The following is an 18,035-nucleotide window of genomic DNA, read 5'->3' on the forward strand; positions in this document are numbered from 1 at the left end:
ATCTATATAGCGGTTTGCGGGAACACAGCTTCTGCGGCGCCGTGTATATACAGCGCAAGTCGGGAAGTGGTTAAACGATGATGTCAACAAATGAACAATGAGCCACGTTGTGCCCTTTCAAATACCTGTCTTTTCCTACACAGACAATAGGAGATATTCCTTCTAGTGCAGACCATTTGCTGAGAATCCAGGAGCTAAGGTGCCAGGATTGACACCTACCTCCAGCAAAAGCCCCTTTGTGCTTATAATATTGGCATATCCAGTTTCACCCTTTTGTCAACTAAATGTAACTCTACTGCCTGATTGATTTCCCTTATTAATTATTTATTTCCTTCCCACTCTACATGAGTTTTTAGATGATGAAGGAGATATGATTCCCAAGAATAACATTTCCACATAAAAAATAGTTTCTACCCGGTATGAGTTCTTTGATGTTTAACAAGATTTGAACTCGAACTAAAACATTTCCCACATACTGGACATGAATATGGCTTCTCTCCTGTGTGTATTCTTTGATGTATAACAAGATCTCGTTTCTGAGTAAAACTTTTCCCACATTCTGGACATGAATATGGCTTCTCTCCTGTGTGTATTCTCTGATGTTTAAGAAGAACTGTTTTGTAGTTAAAACTTTTCCCGCATTCTTGACATAAATGTGGCTTCAGCCCTGTGTGATTTCTCTGATGTATGTCTAACTGTGATTTCTGGTTAAAACATTTCCCACATTCTGGACATGGATATGGTTTCTCCCCTGTGTGAATTATTTGGTGTCTAAGAAGAATTGATTTATAGTTAAAACTTTTCCCGCATTCTTGACATAAATGTGGCTTCACCTCTGTGTGAGTTCTCTGATGTATACGGAAATGTGATTTCTGGTTAAAAGATTTCCCACATTCTGAACATGAAAATAGCTTTTCCCCTGTGTGAATTTGATGATGCATAAGCAAATGTGATTTCTGGTTGAAACATTTCCCACATTCTGGACATGAATATGGCTTCTCTCCCGTGTGAATTCTGTAATGTGTAAGCAAGCTTGACTTATCGCTAAAACATTTCCCACATTCTGAACATGAAAATGGCTTTTCTCCTGTGTGAATTCTTTGATGTTTAAGAAGATCTGGCTTCCTAAAAAAACATTTCCCACATTCTGAACATGAATACGGCTTCTCCCCTGTGTGATTTCTGTAATGTGTAAGCAAGTTTGACTTACGGTTAAAACATTTCCCACATTCTGAACATGAAAATGGCCTTTCTCCTGTGTGAATTCTCTCATGTTCAAGCAATTTAGATTTATGTTTAAAATATTTCCCACATTCTGAACAGGAAAATGGCTTTCATTTTGCTTAACAGTCTGTGATGAATCCAAATAGGTGACTGATTGAAAAGGCTCCGATAACTGGTTTTTACTCTGAAGGGCTGCAGGTAGAGTTGGAATAATGGCATGCTTTTCATAGGTATTCGGTTTGACACCAGTCATCTGCCAAGAATAAAACTGATTTTATTATTATTCAATATCAATGCCTTATATTTTACATAATTTCTATATACATAATTCTATACAACTCAAAAATATAATGACACTATGACCTAAGACAGTGGTGAGCCACCTGTTCACATATCCCATGGTACTGAACCTCTAAAGTACAAACATAATATACAAATGTAGAAAATTTTGAAGCAATAAAGGGAGGATTAAAAGTAAACTTTATTACGTTACAATCGATAGCAACAGATGAAAATATACACCATAAAAACATGTAAGATTCTTAAAGGGGTATTCCCAGCTCTGATCATCTATCCCAATATGTAGTAGGTGTAATAATATGTCCAATTAAAATGTGGTATAATTCTTCTGACTCGCTATGTTGCTCACCCCATGTGCAGGGCATGGCATTAGCTTAGGTGTCCATGGTTACTACCACTCATATAGTGACTGATAGTTGCTAGTGGTCATAACCATAGATGTCTAAGCTACTGCAATGCCCTGGATATGGGTTAAGTGACAGAGAATCAGGAAAGCTATACCATATTTCTAATTGGAGGAATTTGCTATTATTAATACACATATTATATTTTGGGATAGGATCTTGGAAATGGGAGTACCCCCCCTAAGGCCTCCTTCACACGTTAGTGTCTCTGGTATGTGGTGACCGTTTTCATATGTACTGGAGACACTTAAACACGTAGACCCATTCAAGTGAATGGATCTGTGCACATGTCAGTGTGTTTCCACGGCCTGTGTGTCTGCGGTCAACGCACGCTGACATGACTGTTTTTTAGCAGCAGCACGGGCCACAAAACATTTAGCACACGTGCACACTGATGACACAGATAACATCCGTGTGTCATCAGTGTGACACATTCCGGCACCTGGGAATCAGCTGTACTGTTCGTGCTGATCCCGGACTCCGGGTGTTGAAGACAGCTCACATCATTATACCCTGCTCTGCCTGTGATCAGCGTGAACAGGGGACATTGTTGAGAGTTTCATTCGGCTCCCGCTGTCTACATAGAGTAAAATTAAGTATAAAATGAAAAAAAAAATCACATTTTACTCACCTTAACACCTAATCCAATGACGCCTTTGTCATCTGTAAAGAAACAAAAATGAAGAAACAATATATCCCTCACCTGTCCAAAGTTGAAAGAATCCAAAGTGTCCCACGCTGTAATCCATCTGTGTGACATTTGCTCATCAGCATGAGTGGTGATGCGAGGCGACCACTCACGTTGAAAAACTGGGGAGAATGACTTGTTGAGGTCAGCACAGTTCATGGGCCCGCTCACGCTGCATGTAGTCATTTTTCCCAGCTCTTCAGCGGGAGCAGTTGCCTCATAACCCTCCATCAAACTCCATCGCACCCAAAAGCACTACAAATATCCTTTATCTGCCCCAGATTCCTCAAGATGCCTGGACCATCATTGTAAATAAGTCCCTGTACTTTGTGTCACTCCTACCATATTGTAGATTGTAAGCTCTTACAGGCAGGGTCGTCAATATCTTTGCATTAACTATTGTATTATCATTTACTTTATTATGACTGCTGTATATGAAATGTTGAATTGTAAAGCGCTGCCGAATATGTTGGCGCTATATAAATAAAGATTATTATTATGAGAAAACGTCACACAGATGGATTACGGCATTGGAAACTTTGGATTCTTTCAACTTTGGACAGGTAAGAGATATTGTTGTCTTTTATTTTTGTTTGTTTACTTGGGACAATGGCTTCAGAAGGATTAGGTGTTAAGGGCTTGTACCCATTACCGTGAAAAAAAAAAAAGGTTCCGATTTCGGTCAAGAAAAGTAGGACTAGTGTCATGCAAGTGCCATGCGATTTTCATGTGAGAACAATCCGATTTTTCACACTTAGCATCGGACTGACATCCGAATGCCATGTGATTGCTATCCAATAGCAATATGATTTTAACATGAGCTTTGACAGAGTAATTTCCTGTCATTTACACATATTTTCCACGGAAATATTCTTTATATATATATATATATACATATATATATATATATACACACACACACACATATATAGATTGATTAATGACAAGCCGGCAATTTATCAGCGACGTACAGTAAAATCACAGCAGGACCCGACATAATAGAATAGAGAGAATAGATAGATTACATACAGTATATACACATAGAATAAATCGATATAAAAGATGTCAGTCACATATATAAGTATATATATATATATATAAGTCATCCCCCTGAGGAAGTGGCACTGGTGGCCACGAAACGTGCGTTGGGGACCATCGCCTGACCGCCCCCCCCTACCTCTGTGTAGTGGTAAGTGCTAGCACCCTTTTTCCACCACCATACTTAATGGCATTACTATAGAGTCCCACTGCTTTGGGGTGACTTTGGTTGGATAGTGTAGGTGCTTTTTCTTATGCATACCATTACAAGGGTATTTACATCTGGGGGAGCGGGGGGATGGGCGCTTTTCCAGCATTCCTGGGACATTCATCCTGTGCTCTAGTCATTAGATAGTGTAATATTTTGATATATGTTTTTGTATTATTTATGACAATTAAAGTTTGTTTTATAAATCATTGCTCTGAATTGCTCTCCTTTTGGCAACATATATAAGTAGTACAATGCGTTTGCAGTTTACTATACATGTATTTAATTAAATGATTATTTTTCTGAAAAAATTGCATGGGCTTAATTTTCAGAACCAGCAGAGGGAAAGCTGACAGTTGTGGCCTGATGTTTATAACCTGGGGAGGGGGTAAAACCCATAGAGTTTCCCAGGCTATTAATATCACCTCTCAGTTGTATACTTAGCCTTTACTGTTTATTGTAATGGGGGACCCCTCCAAAAAATGACGTAGGGTAGCTCTATAATTAACCTCTTAATCCCAGAGGTATTTTCATTTTTGAGTTGTCGTTTTTCGCTCCCCTTCTTCCTAGAGCCATAACTTTTTTATTTTTACCATGTCGTGTACTAGAAAATGGGAAAAAAATTCCAGGAAATTGCAAAAAAAGTGCAAGGCCACACTTGTTTTCTGTTTGGCTTTTTTACTAGGTTCACTAAATTATAAAACTGACCTGCCATTATGATTATCCAGGTAATTATGAGTTCATAGACACCCAAGAGATCTAGGTTTTTTTTTAAAATATAAGTAAGCAACCAAGGGCGCAGCACACAGTCTCGAGTCTCTGCAGCAAACAAAGGGACAATACCACCCTATTTGTCCAGTATAAAACGATTTGTAAAAGATAAATTTATATTTGCGCTAAGAAACTGAGAACACTTAAAAAAACAAACAAACAACCTAATATGAGAATATAACTATGCAATATAAAAGGAAGAAAAAACCTTGATACTCAGATAAAATCAAAAAAGAAAATATCAAATTACCTCTCTGAAAAAAGATAGCGGCGTACGAATTATGGTCCTAACTGAGAGCAGTTCTTATGATGTGTAGGTCCTCTTGTTTGAACTTGGTTCAATGTCCACCAAAGTATGGCATCATAACCAGAGTCCAGAGCAAGGGAAAAAAAGAAAAAGGATACCCAAGAAGTTGGGGCGCCGTTCCGGCCGGTAACAGACGCCCCTCTGGGAAATATCAAGCTGCCACGTGCAGTAGATGCTTGCACGGGATCTATAGTAAAGCCGGCGAGGTGCAGAGGAGCTGCAGGACCTTGCGTGACGTGACGGGATGAATCACGTGACTGGCTATGGAGCGCACAATGGACCAAAATCCAACGAGTTTCGAAATACACTGATTCCTTTGTCAGGGATGGTCCGGTTAGCAGAATGGGCGCTTATATATCATGCAGCTGGTAGGAGTCCTGTATTATGTATTCAAAGCGAACAATTCTATTTCGCTATTCAAGCCATTGGGTATAAGAGTGTTCATTTCAAAAATCCACCTGCTCGCTTCTCGTGACATTTGGTGAATAAAATTGCCCTTTCTCCAACTCTTTTTAACTATTTTGATTCCAGTGATTATGATATCTTTAATTGAGCCCCCATGATACTTTGCAAAGTGTTGTGATAAAGGATGGCCCATGAATTTATTACTAATATTGTTTTTACTTCTGCTTTCTCACAAATCGCCCGCCCTTTAACACATTCTGGGCACTCTCTCTATATCCACCCCTCCCTTCTCCCCTCTCCCACGTATAACTCTGAGGCTCTACTGACATTTCTTACCCACTCCAAACCAGCCACTACCGCCATGCAGCACTCAAAACGTTCATACAAATCATCCCACCACCTGCTCTTTCTGTTTTTTCTCCTTCTACTAGTTGCAGGTGACATCTCCCCAAACCCTGGACCTCCCTCCACCAGCATACATTCCTCTCCTCCAGCTACATATAGAAACCCTGCTAATCTTATTAACATTCAGTGCATGCCTTCTCCTATTGCTTTCCACTGTGCTCTCTGGAATGCACGGTCTGTGTGTAACAAGCTAACTTACAGTCACGATCTTTTCCTCTCTAATTCCCTTAACCTTCTGGCTATTACAGAAATCTGGATCCAGCACTCAGACACCACCGCTGCTGCCGCTCTCTCGTTTGGTGGGCTGAAATTTTCACATACCACCAGACCTGAGAACAGACAAGGTGGAGGTGTTGGTTTACTCCTTTCATCACAATGTGCTTTCCAGGTCATCCCCCCCGGTTCCCTCACTTACATTTCCTTCCTTTGAAGTCCACGCCGTCAGACTCTTTAAGCCCTTCTCCTTGCGGGTGGTGGTTGTTTATCACCCTCCAGGCTCCTGCTGCCTGTTTCTAGACCACTTTGCCACCTGGCTTACTCACTTTCTATCCTGTGACATCCCCACCCTCATCATGGGAGACTTTAACATCCCCATCAATGATCCCCTCTCCCAATCTGCCTCTCATCTTCTCTCTCTAACTTCTTTATTCAACCTCTCAGTTTACTAATTCTTCTACGCATGAGGACGGGAATACTCTGGACCTGGTTTTCTCCCGTCCTGGATCGCTGCACGACTTTACTAACTCCACTCTCCCGCTCTCGGACCACAACCTTCTTTCCTTCTCTGTCAAGAATTGTCTCCTCACCCGGGACACCACCACTTACCACACTTATCGGAATACACATACCATTAATATCCAGCAGCTTATGGACAAGCTCCACACATCTTTAGCCCCCATCTCTTCACTCTCCTGTCCAGACTTAGCATTGTCACACTTCAATATTACACTGAAGAATGCCCTGGATGAAGCAGCACCTTCTACATGCAGAAAGACCCGACACAGACAACAGCAGCCCTGGCACACTATGCAAACACGCTTTCTTCAGCGGTGCTCAAGGTGTGCAGAGCGGCAGTGGAGAAAATCTCTCTTAGCAGAAGACTTCATCCACTATAAGTTCATGCTCAAAACCTATAACTCTGCCCTTTCTCTGGCCAAACAATCCTACTTCACCACCCTCATCACCTCACTATCCAACAACCCAAAATGTCTTTTTGAAACCTTAAACTCCCTCCTGAAACATAAAGTACAGGCCCCCATCTCCAATCTCATTGGTGAGGATCTGGCCACTTATTTCCTAGAAAAAATCAACCACATCCATCAGGATATCTCGGCCCAATCTCCTCAGTGCCTGGATCCCCTTCCCTGCCGCACCTCAAGCTCATTAGACATCTTTGAGCCTGTTTCAGAAGAAGAAGTTTCCAAGCTCCTCACTTCTGCTCGGCACCCCAACCTGCAATAGTGACCCCATTCCTTCACCTCTCCTGCAGTCTCTCTCACTAGTAGTCACCACTCACCTGACTAAAATATTTAACATCTCTCTTTCCTCAGGCATCTTTCCCTCCTCATTTAAACATGCCATCATTACCTCTTTAATTAAAAAGCCATCCCTGGACCAGAACTGCACGGCTAACTACAGACCTGTCTCTAACCTTTCCTTCATCTCTAAACTCCTGGAACGCTTGGTCCACTCCCGTCTTATCCGCTATCTCTCGGATAACTCTCTTCTTGACCCCTTACAATCTGGTTTCTGCTCTTTACACTCTACTGAAACTGCCCTCACTAAAGTCTGTAATGATCTAATAACAGCTACATCCAAAGGTCATTGCTCTCTGCTCACTCTCCTGGATCTCTCTGCCGCATTTGATACTGTGGATCACCAGCTCCTTCTCACCATGCTCCGCTTCATAGGCCTCAAGGACACAGCCCTCTCCTGGTTCTCCTCCTACCTCTCTGACCGCTCCTTCACTGTATCTTTTGCCAGCTCCTCTTCCTCTCCTCGTCCCCTAACTATCGGGGTTCCGCAGGGCTCAGTCCTGGGCCCCCTCCTCTTCTCTCTATACACTGCCCCTATTGGACAAACAATCAGCAGATTTGGGTTCCAGTATCATCTCTATGCTGACGACACCCAATTATACACTTCTTCCCCCGACATCACCCCTACCCCAATTCAAAATACCAAGGATTGTCTGTCTGCTGTCTCTAACATCATGTCCTCCCTCTATCTGAAACTAAATCTCTCCAAAACTGAACTTCTTGTGTTTCTCCCTTCTACTAACCTCACTCTACCCAACAACATCGAAATTACCCTGGAGGGTTCAACCATAACTCCCAAACAGCATGCCCGCTGTCTTGGGGTCATATTCGACAGCGAACTTTCCTTTACTCCCTATATCCGATCACTCACTCGCTCCTGTCACCTGCATCTTAAAAACATCTCCAGAATCCGACCTTTTGTCTCCTTTGAAACTGCTAAGACTCTTACTGTTGCTCTTATTCATTCTCGTCTGGACTACTGCAACTCTCTTCTGATCGGTCTCCCTCTTTCCAAACTTTCTCCTCTCCAATCCATCTTGAATGCAGCAGCCAGGGTCATATTTCTGTCCAGCTGCTTCACCGATGCCTCCATCTTGTGCCAGTCATTACACTGGCTACCCATTCGCTACAGGGTCCAGTATAAACTCATCTCTCTCACCCACAAAGCTCTCCACAGTTCTGCACCGCCTTATATCTCCTCTCTCATCTCCGTCTACTGCCCTACACGTGCCCTCCGTTCTACAAATGACCTAAGACTAACATCCCCCGTAATCCGAACCTCGCACCTCCGTCTCCAAGACTTCTCTCGTGCTGCGCCAGCTCTCTGGAATGCACTTCCTCAGAAGATCAGACTGATACCCAGCCCCGACCTATTCAAGCGCGCTTTAAAAACCCAACTCTTCAAACAAGCCTACCACGTCAACTACTCAGTAAACTAACTTTGTCCTGTTCCCTCCTTCCAAATATTACTCTGAATCTGCACCCTACTATTCATCTGTCTCCACAACCTCCATGCACTCGATAACTGCACTTGATACTTGACTATTGCACTTAAACACATGGGGTGATGACCGGATCATGCAGCTTTATATGAAAATCCCTATTTATTATAATTGCACTTTTCACCTATTGTGTCCCCACATTTCCTTGTAGATTGTAAGCTTGTGAGCAGGGACCTCACCCCTAATGTCACTGTTTAAATTGTCTTAACTTGTACTGAATTTATTGTCTGTACATGTCCCCGCTTAATTGTAAAGTGCTGCAGAATATGTTGGCGCTATATAAATAAAAATTATTATTATTATTATTATTATTATTAAATGCTCTGCAATTCTTACACTCATTGGGCGTATAGTTCGCCCTATGTATAATTTCCCACAGGGGCATTTCATACCATAAATTACCCCCTGGGTGGCGCATGTAATAAAGTCCTTGATGCCAACTTCCGTGGGCTGGTTGGCAATGGCAAATTGATTTTTGGTGCCTAGGTTTTTTACACGATAGGCATCTTTTACATGAAAAAAAACACAAGGAAGATGTTGCGGGTCAAAAGCTCGTAAACTGGGGGGTTTGGAAATCGTTGGGGCTATTATATTGCCCAAATTGTTAGCCTTCCTATATATAAATCTGGGACGTTCTGGTGATGATTCCCCAATGACCTTATCCTCCTTTAGGATACTCCAATGTTTATATACAATCCTTTTCACGATTTTACTGTTGGAATTGTACTGAGTTATAATAGGGACTTCCTCATTTGGCAAATAATTCCTGGTTTTCTTCTTATGTTGGAGTAATTTTTCACGTGGTAATTTTTCCACCAGCTCTCGTTTGTGTCAACAAGGTCTTATCATATCCTTTATGATGGAACCGTTCAATTAAAGTATCAGCCTCTACGTCAAAGTCATTCGGTTTTGAACAGTTCCTATGAGCTCTTATGAATTGGCTTTTAGGGACATTCATAATCCAACTCAGAAGATGGTAACTCTCCAAAGAAACTGTTAAGTCCTTCTCAGTCCCTGGCTTACTAGAGGTAGGGATCCTGAGTAAATGACACGCAAACAAGGTATTGTGTGATCATATACAGGGGAAGCCCAGGAGCACATCTCTCTCTCTGGGCTTTGCCCTTCCTTTATATAGAAAAGAATTATTCTTTTACAGACATGCGCACAAGCGCTCATATTTCACTATCTCTTACATAAACAATCTATACCAGTCTTTATCAGTAGAAAGTTACATCATCTGGAAGGTGAATGAAAGGCTGCTATTGAAAGAAGGAATGCACACATGATTACTTCCATAAAAGGAAATGTCAAGTCAGCAGAAATGTATCTTGTTGTAAGCGAGATTTCTCAGGAAGAAGACAAGATGGATTCCTTTAGTTCAGTCTGATCTCCACAATTCCCCCCTTTGACATTTTCTTTTATTTATTTTATTACCACAGGGCCAAAGACAAAGCCTTTATTTGGTATTACACATGTACATGCTTGTATTCAATAAGAGAATCAAATCTAGTATTAATTCTTCCGTTTAACTATCGCAACCTTTTCTTTGTTTTGCAATAAGTACAGATATTACAAAGGGATAGCAAAATAAGCGCAATAATCAGTATTAGCAAAGGATAACATAAGAGAAGAAGGAAAAAAACTTTATACTCTTGCATCTATTACACAAAGTTTATCTGTGCATACTGAGATACTCTTGAGCACAATCTGGAATAGTACGTATATGACTACAATAATCATAACTATATGTATTATGCTCTGCATAATCCCAGCAACCCACCCACCGATTCCTCTGAACCAGTTGGCTGGGTTAAGAAAAGAAAAGGTATCTGACCACCAGCTATCCTTATTCTGGTCATTGTCTTTGTCATACTGATCTCTGAGTCGTTGTACGTCCTTTAATTTAAATGTCATACTCATAGTACTATTCGGGTCTATATAATGACAGCAGGTGGGTCCGATGATTTGACACATACCCCCTTGTGAGGCAGTTAGGTAATCCAATACCAGGGTATGTTGGTTAGTGACTATTATAAGCTGATTCTGTACAGCTATACTAGTGTTTAGTATATCCAATATATCCCAGATCTGATCATCTAGATAATCCGTGGCTCTAACTAATTTATCCCACATCTGTGTTAACATAGGATAAATAAAAATGGTACTAGCAATTTTGTTAGGAATTCCCATTTGTACTATATGTGGCCTCCCCGAGGGACGTGGTGAGTTATCTGCAGCTCTTTTATACAGTGTGTGCTTGGGCACGGCTTGCATATTCACTTGTTTATTTGAAATTATGAATGTAGCCGGGGTTAGGCGTCCTAATGTACAAGTACCCTTTATACCTACGGGAAGCCATTTATATGCTCCTTCTCTGCATATCCAAAATGTACCTTCAGGCAGATCCCATAGAGCTGAGTGCTGCAATACCAATCTGTGAGCCAAGTCCACAAATCTAGATACATTCTGAAGCATACACCAAGAGGGTTTTTGTCCCAAGGGGCTACAGTACCCGGCTGCGGGATTCCCACATACAGGCATTCCTTTGATATACTCATTGGATTCATTACAAACCAGGTTCCCCAGCTTACTTGTACAACTGTTTGCATCACCTTGGGGGAACAATTTAGAATGTTTCCATTTTCTATTATGTATGTATCTTTCCAATACTACAGGTTTGAAAGCATCAGAGGGGGGGACGGTTGTACTGAAACTAAGCTGTAGATTTTCTGTGGGGACCTGTCCTAAATTAGTTAATCCAGTCTTATTTCTAGGTACCCATTTTCCTCCCCTAAATGCTAAATATTGTAGATGTGTGTTACTCCCTGAGAGATTACCCTGCCACCAAGGAAATTCTACCCATCCCACAATTGGTATGGCGATTGTAGTATTCCACAGCCTAGCATTGCCAATTTGGTTGTTGGCCAGGTTGTCTGAACAATTAGGCCAAGCGAATATTTCTTCTGCTAATACGGGAACTGCTAGAAAAGGTATACTTGTGGCTGATACCGGCGAATGGGTACAGATCCAACAATCTGTCAGGGTTTGTGTATTGTTTAACAAGTCATGCACTAATTTTCTATGATGTTGTACGAATCTATTGTTCAAAGGGGCTAGAGAATTCAGTCTATCCCACGCCTCCGTTGAGGTTATCATTATTAACATCAATATCATGAGTTTATACTGCTTTTCTTGCAATGGCTTGCATGTATCCATGATGCCTTTCCTTCAAGCTTGACTGATGTAGGTGTTGTCAACAGGACTTGGAAGGGTCCGTCAAACCTTGGTTCTAGAGCCTTTCTGGTGTGTCTTTTTACATAGACTTGATCACCTGGTTCCAACTTGTGACTTCCTTCTGTGTTGTCAGGATCTGGAAGGGAAGCAAAAACTTGTGCATGCACCTTAGTTAATTGTTTCTGAAGATTTTGCACATAAGAAGTCAATGACTCAATATTTAACACAAGTTGCTGTGGAAAATAACATCCTAAATTGGCAGTCCTGCCAAACAAAATTTCATATGGAGACAGTTTAGTCTTACCCCTTGGGGTATTGCGTATTGAGTAAAGGGCCAGTGGAAGGCATTCTGTCCAAGGCTTTCCTGTTTCAGCCATGGCTTTCTGTATTTTTAATTTTAAAGTTCCATTCATGCGTTCCACCTTACCAGAACTTTGAGGATGGTACGGAGTGTGTAACTGACTTTCAACACCCAACATTTTCAGTACATTTTGAAATATTTCTCCAGTGAAATGAGTACCCCTATCTGACTCGATCACTTCAGGGAGACCGTAACGGGGTATCAGTTCGGCAACTAGCTTTACAGCAGTGTTTTTAGCTGAAGCCTTCCGAACTGGATAGGCCTCTGGCCACCCCGAGAACATGTCCACACATACCAACACATACTCATACCCATTACTTTTTGGCAGCTGGATAAAGTCTATTTGTAATCGCTGAAACGGGTAGAGAGGTCGGACGTGGTGCTTCATAGGGGTCTTTGTTGTCTGTCCGGGATTATGTGCCAGGCATATAGCGCATGCAGCACAATAGTCTCTTGCATAGTTGCCAAAACCTGGAGCCAACCAGACTTGCTTTGCCAGTAGTGTCATTGCATTTGCAGACACATGAGTAGGGTGGTGCAGTCCACCAACTACAATCGGATACCAGGCTCTAGGTAGACATATTAGTCCATCTTTCTTCCAAATTCCCGCTTGTTCTTCTGCCCCTTCCTTTTTCCACCTGTCCCTCTCCTCTTCTCCTGCATCTTCCTGTGCTTGTCTCAGTCTATCTTCAGTATTTTCTGTGGGGTTTACAGTATGAACCTGTTGTAAGGGTTGGACAGCTGCTGCTTTGGCTGCTTTATCAGCCCTATCATTTCCCCTAGATTCCCTAGTGTCGAGTCTCACATGTGCAGCTACCTTGATTACTGCTACTTCTTTTGTTTCTTGTGCAGCCTCTAAGATCTGTTTGATCAGAGAAGCATGTTTTACAGGTTGTCCTGACGCTGTCATGTAACCTCTAGCTCTCCAGATTACTCCAAAATCAAACACAATACCATGTGCATACCTAGAATCAGTGTATATATTAGCTGTCTGGTTCTCAGCTATTTTAAGAGCTTCAATCAATGCTGTTAGTTCTGCTTCTTGTGCAGACTGTTTCGGTGGAAGTGGTTCTGCTTTGAGAGTTTCAGATTCTGACACAACTGCATACCCTGTATGGAAGTTACCTGTGTCATCTGCAAACCTGCTACCATCTATAAACAGCTCTAAATCTGGATTTTGAAGTGGTGTTTCGGATACATTGGGTAAGCCTACCGTTTCTTGTAAAATGAGCTCTGTACAATCATGTGTGTCTGTAGGGAAAAAATTTGCGTGTGGATCAGTGTCCTTATTCCCCCCTTCAGACTCGAGAGGTAGCAGTGTAGCTATATTGAGAGTCTGAAGCCTAGCAAATGTGATAGTAGAGGGGAGCAACAAAGAACACTGTAGCCGCAAATGTCTGGCCATGGAAATGTGTTTTGGTTGGACCTGGTTTAATATCCCATAAACATCATGTGTAGTTTGAACTGTGAGTGGATACTCTAGAACAATTTCTGATGCTTTGTCCAACAATAGTGAGACAGCAACAACTACACGTACACAGGTTGGCGCTGCTCTAGCTACGGGATCTAACCTTGCTGAAAGATATGCAATTGGTCTTTGTTTCCCTGCATGCTTCTGGGTAAGAACTCCTGTAGCATGGGAATCAACTTCTGCAGCCATAAGCTGAAACGGTTTGGTGTAGTCTGGTAGCCCTAACGCTGGAGCTGAAACAAGGGCATCTTTTAATTGTTGGAACGAAATCTGACCTTCTTTTGTCAACAAATAAGGTTCACTTTTTACACAGTCATACAGTGGTTGCATTAGTTGACTGGCATGTATAATCCATTGTCTACAATGAGACACTATTCCTAAAAATGCTCGTAGCTGTTTATGATTTCTAGGCTCATTCATCTGTCTTATTGCTTCAGTTCTTTGTGGTGTAAGATGCTTTTTACCTTGAGAAATGCAATGACCTAGAAAGACCACTTTGGTCTGACAAACTTGTAGCTTTTGTCTATTCACTTTACACCCTTCTTTTTCTAAAAAACATAGTAAACTCACAGTGGACCTTTCTGCAGTTTCTAGATCTGGGCAGCAAAGTAGTAGGTCATCCACATACTGCAAAATTACTACCTGTGGTTCGGGTTCAAACCTCTGAAGGACTGTTTGTAGGGCATTTGAATAAAGAGTAGGGGAGTGTATCATTCCCTGTGGAAGGCGTGTCCACGCCAACTGTTTGCCATTAAATGTAAATGCAAACAAATGCAAACTATCTTGGTGTAAAGGAACCGAGAAAAATGCATTTGAAAGATCTATTACAGTAAATACTTGAGAACTGGCTGGTATCTGTGATAGTAACGTATGAGGATTGGGTACAACTGGGGTGATTGGATCTAGAACTTTGTTTATTTCTCTTAAATCATGTACCATACGATATTTGGGCATAGAACTCTTATCAAGAGTTCTCTTTTTGACTGGATACAGAGGAGTGTTAGCAGGTGATTGTATCTCTACCAAAACTCCTTTCTCTTTATATCCCTCTATCTGTTTTGTAATCGCTAGTTCCTGCTGGGCACTCACAGGGTATTGTCTGAGCTGTGGGAGAACAGTTCCTGGTTGCACAGATAGTTTTACAGGAGAGATATGCAATAGTCCCACATCGGTGTCACCCTGTGCCCACAGTGTTTCTGGGACCATTGAGAGGTCTAGATCTGTGGTGTACTCTTTTTCTTCAGCATAATCCTCAAAAGCCTGAATTCTAACATATTGTTCTAATGTTTCTGCATCATCAGGGATAGTCAGTATAACTGTGCCATCTTCCCTAAAATTGATGTTAGCTTCTAATTTCTTTAGGACATCAGTTCCTAACAAACATGTTGGGGCACCTCTGGCATACAAAAATCTGGATGCAAAACATTTAGGTCCTAATGAGACCTCTAGGGGCACAGTATATGGCAGTGTTCGAATTACCCCATCATAACCCTCAGCAAAAGTTGTTTGTTCTGAAATATCTTCCGGATTCGGAAGAAAATCTTGATTCAAAATTGAGGAAGTTGCACCTGTATCTATCAAAAATGGAATCTCTCTCCCCCCCACATTCACCTGTATCATAGGTCTTCTAGCTGGTAGGGAAGTTTGTAACACATCGAGTCAATCTGAATCTGGTATGGGACCATCTATGATGGTAGATTTCTGCTGGTTGTCCGTTTGGGGAGGGTTATTTCTGGGAACAAATTTGCCTGACTTTATATCTGCCAACTTCTTCCTGCACTCTCTTTGGAAATGACCTAGCTTTTTACAGTAGTGGCAAGGAAAGTTGTGTCTCACTCTTCCTCCTGTATTAGCTTGTGCTATTCTAACAGGCTTACGATTCTCTCTCATATCCATGACTATTCCTAAACATCGTTGTTTCACAATATTTGGTTGTTCAATTGTTCTCCAATCTGGAGTAGAGGATTTAAATTTTTCTCTGATTTTCGGATCTAGCCCCTCTATTAATTGTTTTGTAAAAAGTCTCCTTACTGAAGCATCAGTCAAATCCAATCCTTCATCCCTAAAGCTATTTTCTAATTCTTGACTATATTCTTCAATACTTTGCCCAAATTTCTGCATAATCACACCCGTAGATCCCCTTTCCCTCTGTTTTTCTCTCATGAAAATTATTAATGCCTCTGTGAACTGGGTACCTGATGCTTCTGTCTGTAAGGCACCCCCTTCTGCCACTGGTCTATTGGGCTGTAGGTGTGTCAATAATTCCTGAAAAAGTCCGGGGGACATTTTCATTCTACATAATTCTTCCCCGTCCGCCCAGACCCCAGCATGAGTCTGCATGATTTGTTGTATGTATTGTGCAAATCGGATGGGATATTGAGTGGGATCAGGCGCATTATGCAGGAGGGACATACCTTCAGCAGGGGACCAAGGAAAATACTGTCGGGTCTGGTGATATCTAGTTCCCATTACCCCGTCAGCACCAGGTTCCCTAAAGGGTCTTGGTACTACCCTAACAGGGGCAAGTACAGCGCCATGTCTAGGTGTACCACAGACTAGGCAATCATTTCTCCAATCTGGATTTTGTTGTCCACAGTGTGAACATACCCATCCTCCTACCCCACCAAGATTGGGATACAAGGCTGGAAATTGTTTTCCTCCTTCTGCTCCTCCAGATGGTACAAATGATTGGGCTTTTGGATCTAGGTAAGGTGGTGGGATTATGTCACAACTTTTTCCCTTCCCCATAATCCATTTGGAAGTGTCTGGATCATACTTCCAATTCTCCTCTTTAGCTGTTTTTGAGACCTCTATCATACAGTGTATGATTTCTTCCCACCCATTGTCTTTGATAATTCCACCTCGTTCTTTACTCAGTTTTTCCCATTCTGTACTGAACATAAGTGCTTCTGAAATTCCCAATTTTTCTCTTACCCTTCTAATCTGACTTCTGACTGTCTTCCCACATCTTTCCTGTATGATATCTGCTGCTTCCACTTGTCCTAAGACGGTTTTTGTCTGTTTATTTCCCATTTTTCTTTTTTATTTTTTTTTCAATATTAGCTATTTCTACCCCAGGTGACGTTTGGACAATCACTTATCCTAGGTGATGTCTCGTTGCCTTCTCTCCTAGGGAGCTAAAATATTGAAGGGCTGATCTGCTCCATTCTTTCTAATGTGCAGAATGTACTTAAGTGCTATTATGCACGCAAACAGACCCAGCAACACCATACAGATCACAAAACTTTCTGTGTCAGTTAGCATACTTGTCCCAGGCTCATGGACCCGCGTCCTGGGCTCATTCTATCAAACCTTATCCAGAAATGAAGGAGGTTAAGCACTTAAATGAGAGTCAAGCATGGGCGGAGGTCTCCCCGAAAGGACGCAACCACATGACCCAGTTAGGCTGACTTCCGTGTATAAGGCTTATACCCCAACTATTTCGGCTTATTTTTCTACGCACTTTTGCTCTTCTTTCACAACATACCACAACCTTCACACTGTTCACACACTGCCAGGGACAGGACTCATAAATCTATACAATATAGTAACCCGAGTTTTATAGGTATCTACTCACTACTAGACTAACCCAGCGTGACACGGCTCATAGAGATCTTTCGGATAATACAAGGCAGATAAAAGAGAACTAATAATGTCTCTTACCTGGCCAGGTTTTTCAGTTCATTTGCCGTCCATTATCCCAGATTTCCATTGTCCGTATCTGCAGGTGAATCTCGAGCAAATACTCTCATCTCGGGTCCCTGTTCGGTGCGCCAAAGAAATGTTAAGTCCTTCTCAGTCCCTGGCTTACTAGAGGTAGGGATCCTGAGTAAATGACACGCAAACAAGGTATTGTGTGATCATATACAGGGGAAGCCCAGGAGCACATCTCTCTCTCTGGGCTTTGCCCTTCCTTTATATAGAAAAGAATTATTCTTTTACAGACATGCGCACAAGCGCTCATATTTCACTATCTCTTACATAAACAATCTATACCAGTCTTTATCAGTAGAAAGTTTCATCATCTGGAAGGTGAATGAAAGGCTGCTATTGAAAGAAGGAATGCACACATGATTACTTCCATAAAAGGAAATGTCAAGTCAGCAGAAATGTATCTTGTTGTAAGCGAGATTTCTCAGGAAGAAGACAAGATGGATTCCTTTAGTTCAGTCTGATCTCCAC

General features: G+C 41.7%; 2 protein-coding genes across 2 annotated transcripts in view; both read right to left on the minus strand.

Annotated features, from left to right (window-relative positions):
* Positions 1–303: 303 nt before the first annotated feature.
* On the minus strand, positions 304–1,443 carry LOC138666400 (zinc finger protein 300-like). The gene is made up of 2 exons (XM_069754627.1): positions 1,408–1,443; positions 304–1,331 (listed from the first exon to the last, which is right to left on the minus strand). The coding sequence occupies exons 1-2, from the start codon at positions 1,441–1,443 to the stop codon at positions 411–413; spliced, it is 957 nt and encodes a 318-aa protein (XP_069610728.1). The 3' UTR covers positions 304–410.
* Positions 1,329–18,035, minus strand: part of LOC138666908 (oocyte zinc finger protein XlCOF8.4-like) — a 31,564-nt gene continuing 14,857 nt past the window's right edge. Inside the window, exon 5 of the mRNA XM_069755092.1 lies at positions 1,329–1,477. Coding sequence (XP_069611193.1) covers positions 1,449–1,477 — 29 coding nt within the window. The 3' untranslated portion in view covers positions 1,329–1,448. The remainder of the gene's footprint in view (positions 1,478–18,035) is intronic.

This window comes from Ranitomeya imitator, chromosome 2, assembly GCF_032444005.1.
Source record: "Ranitomeya imitator isolate aRanImi1 chromosome 2, aRanImi1.pri, whole genome shotgun sequence".
NCBI classification, from domain to species: Eukaryota; Metazoa; Chordata; class Amphibia; order Anura; family Dendrobatidae; genus Ranitomeya; species Ranitomeya imitator.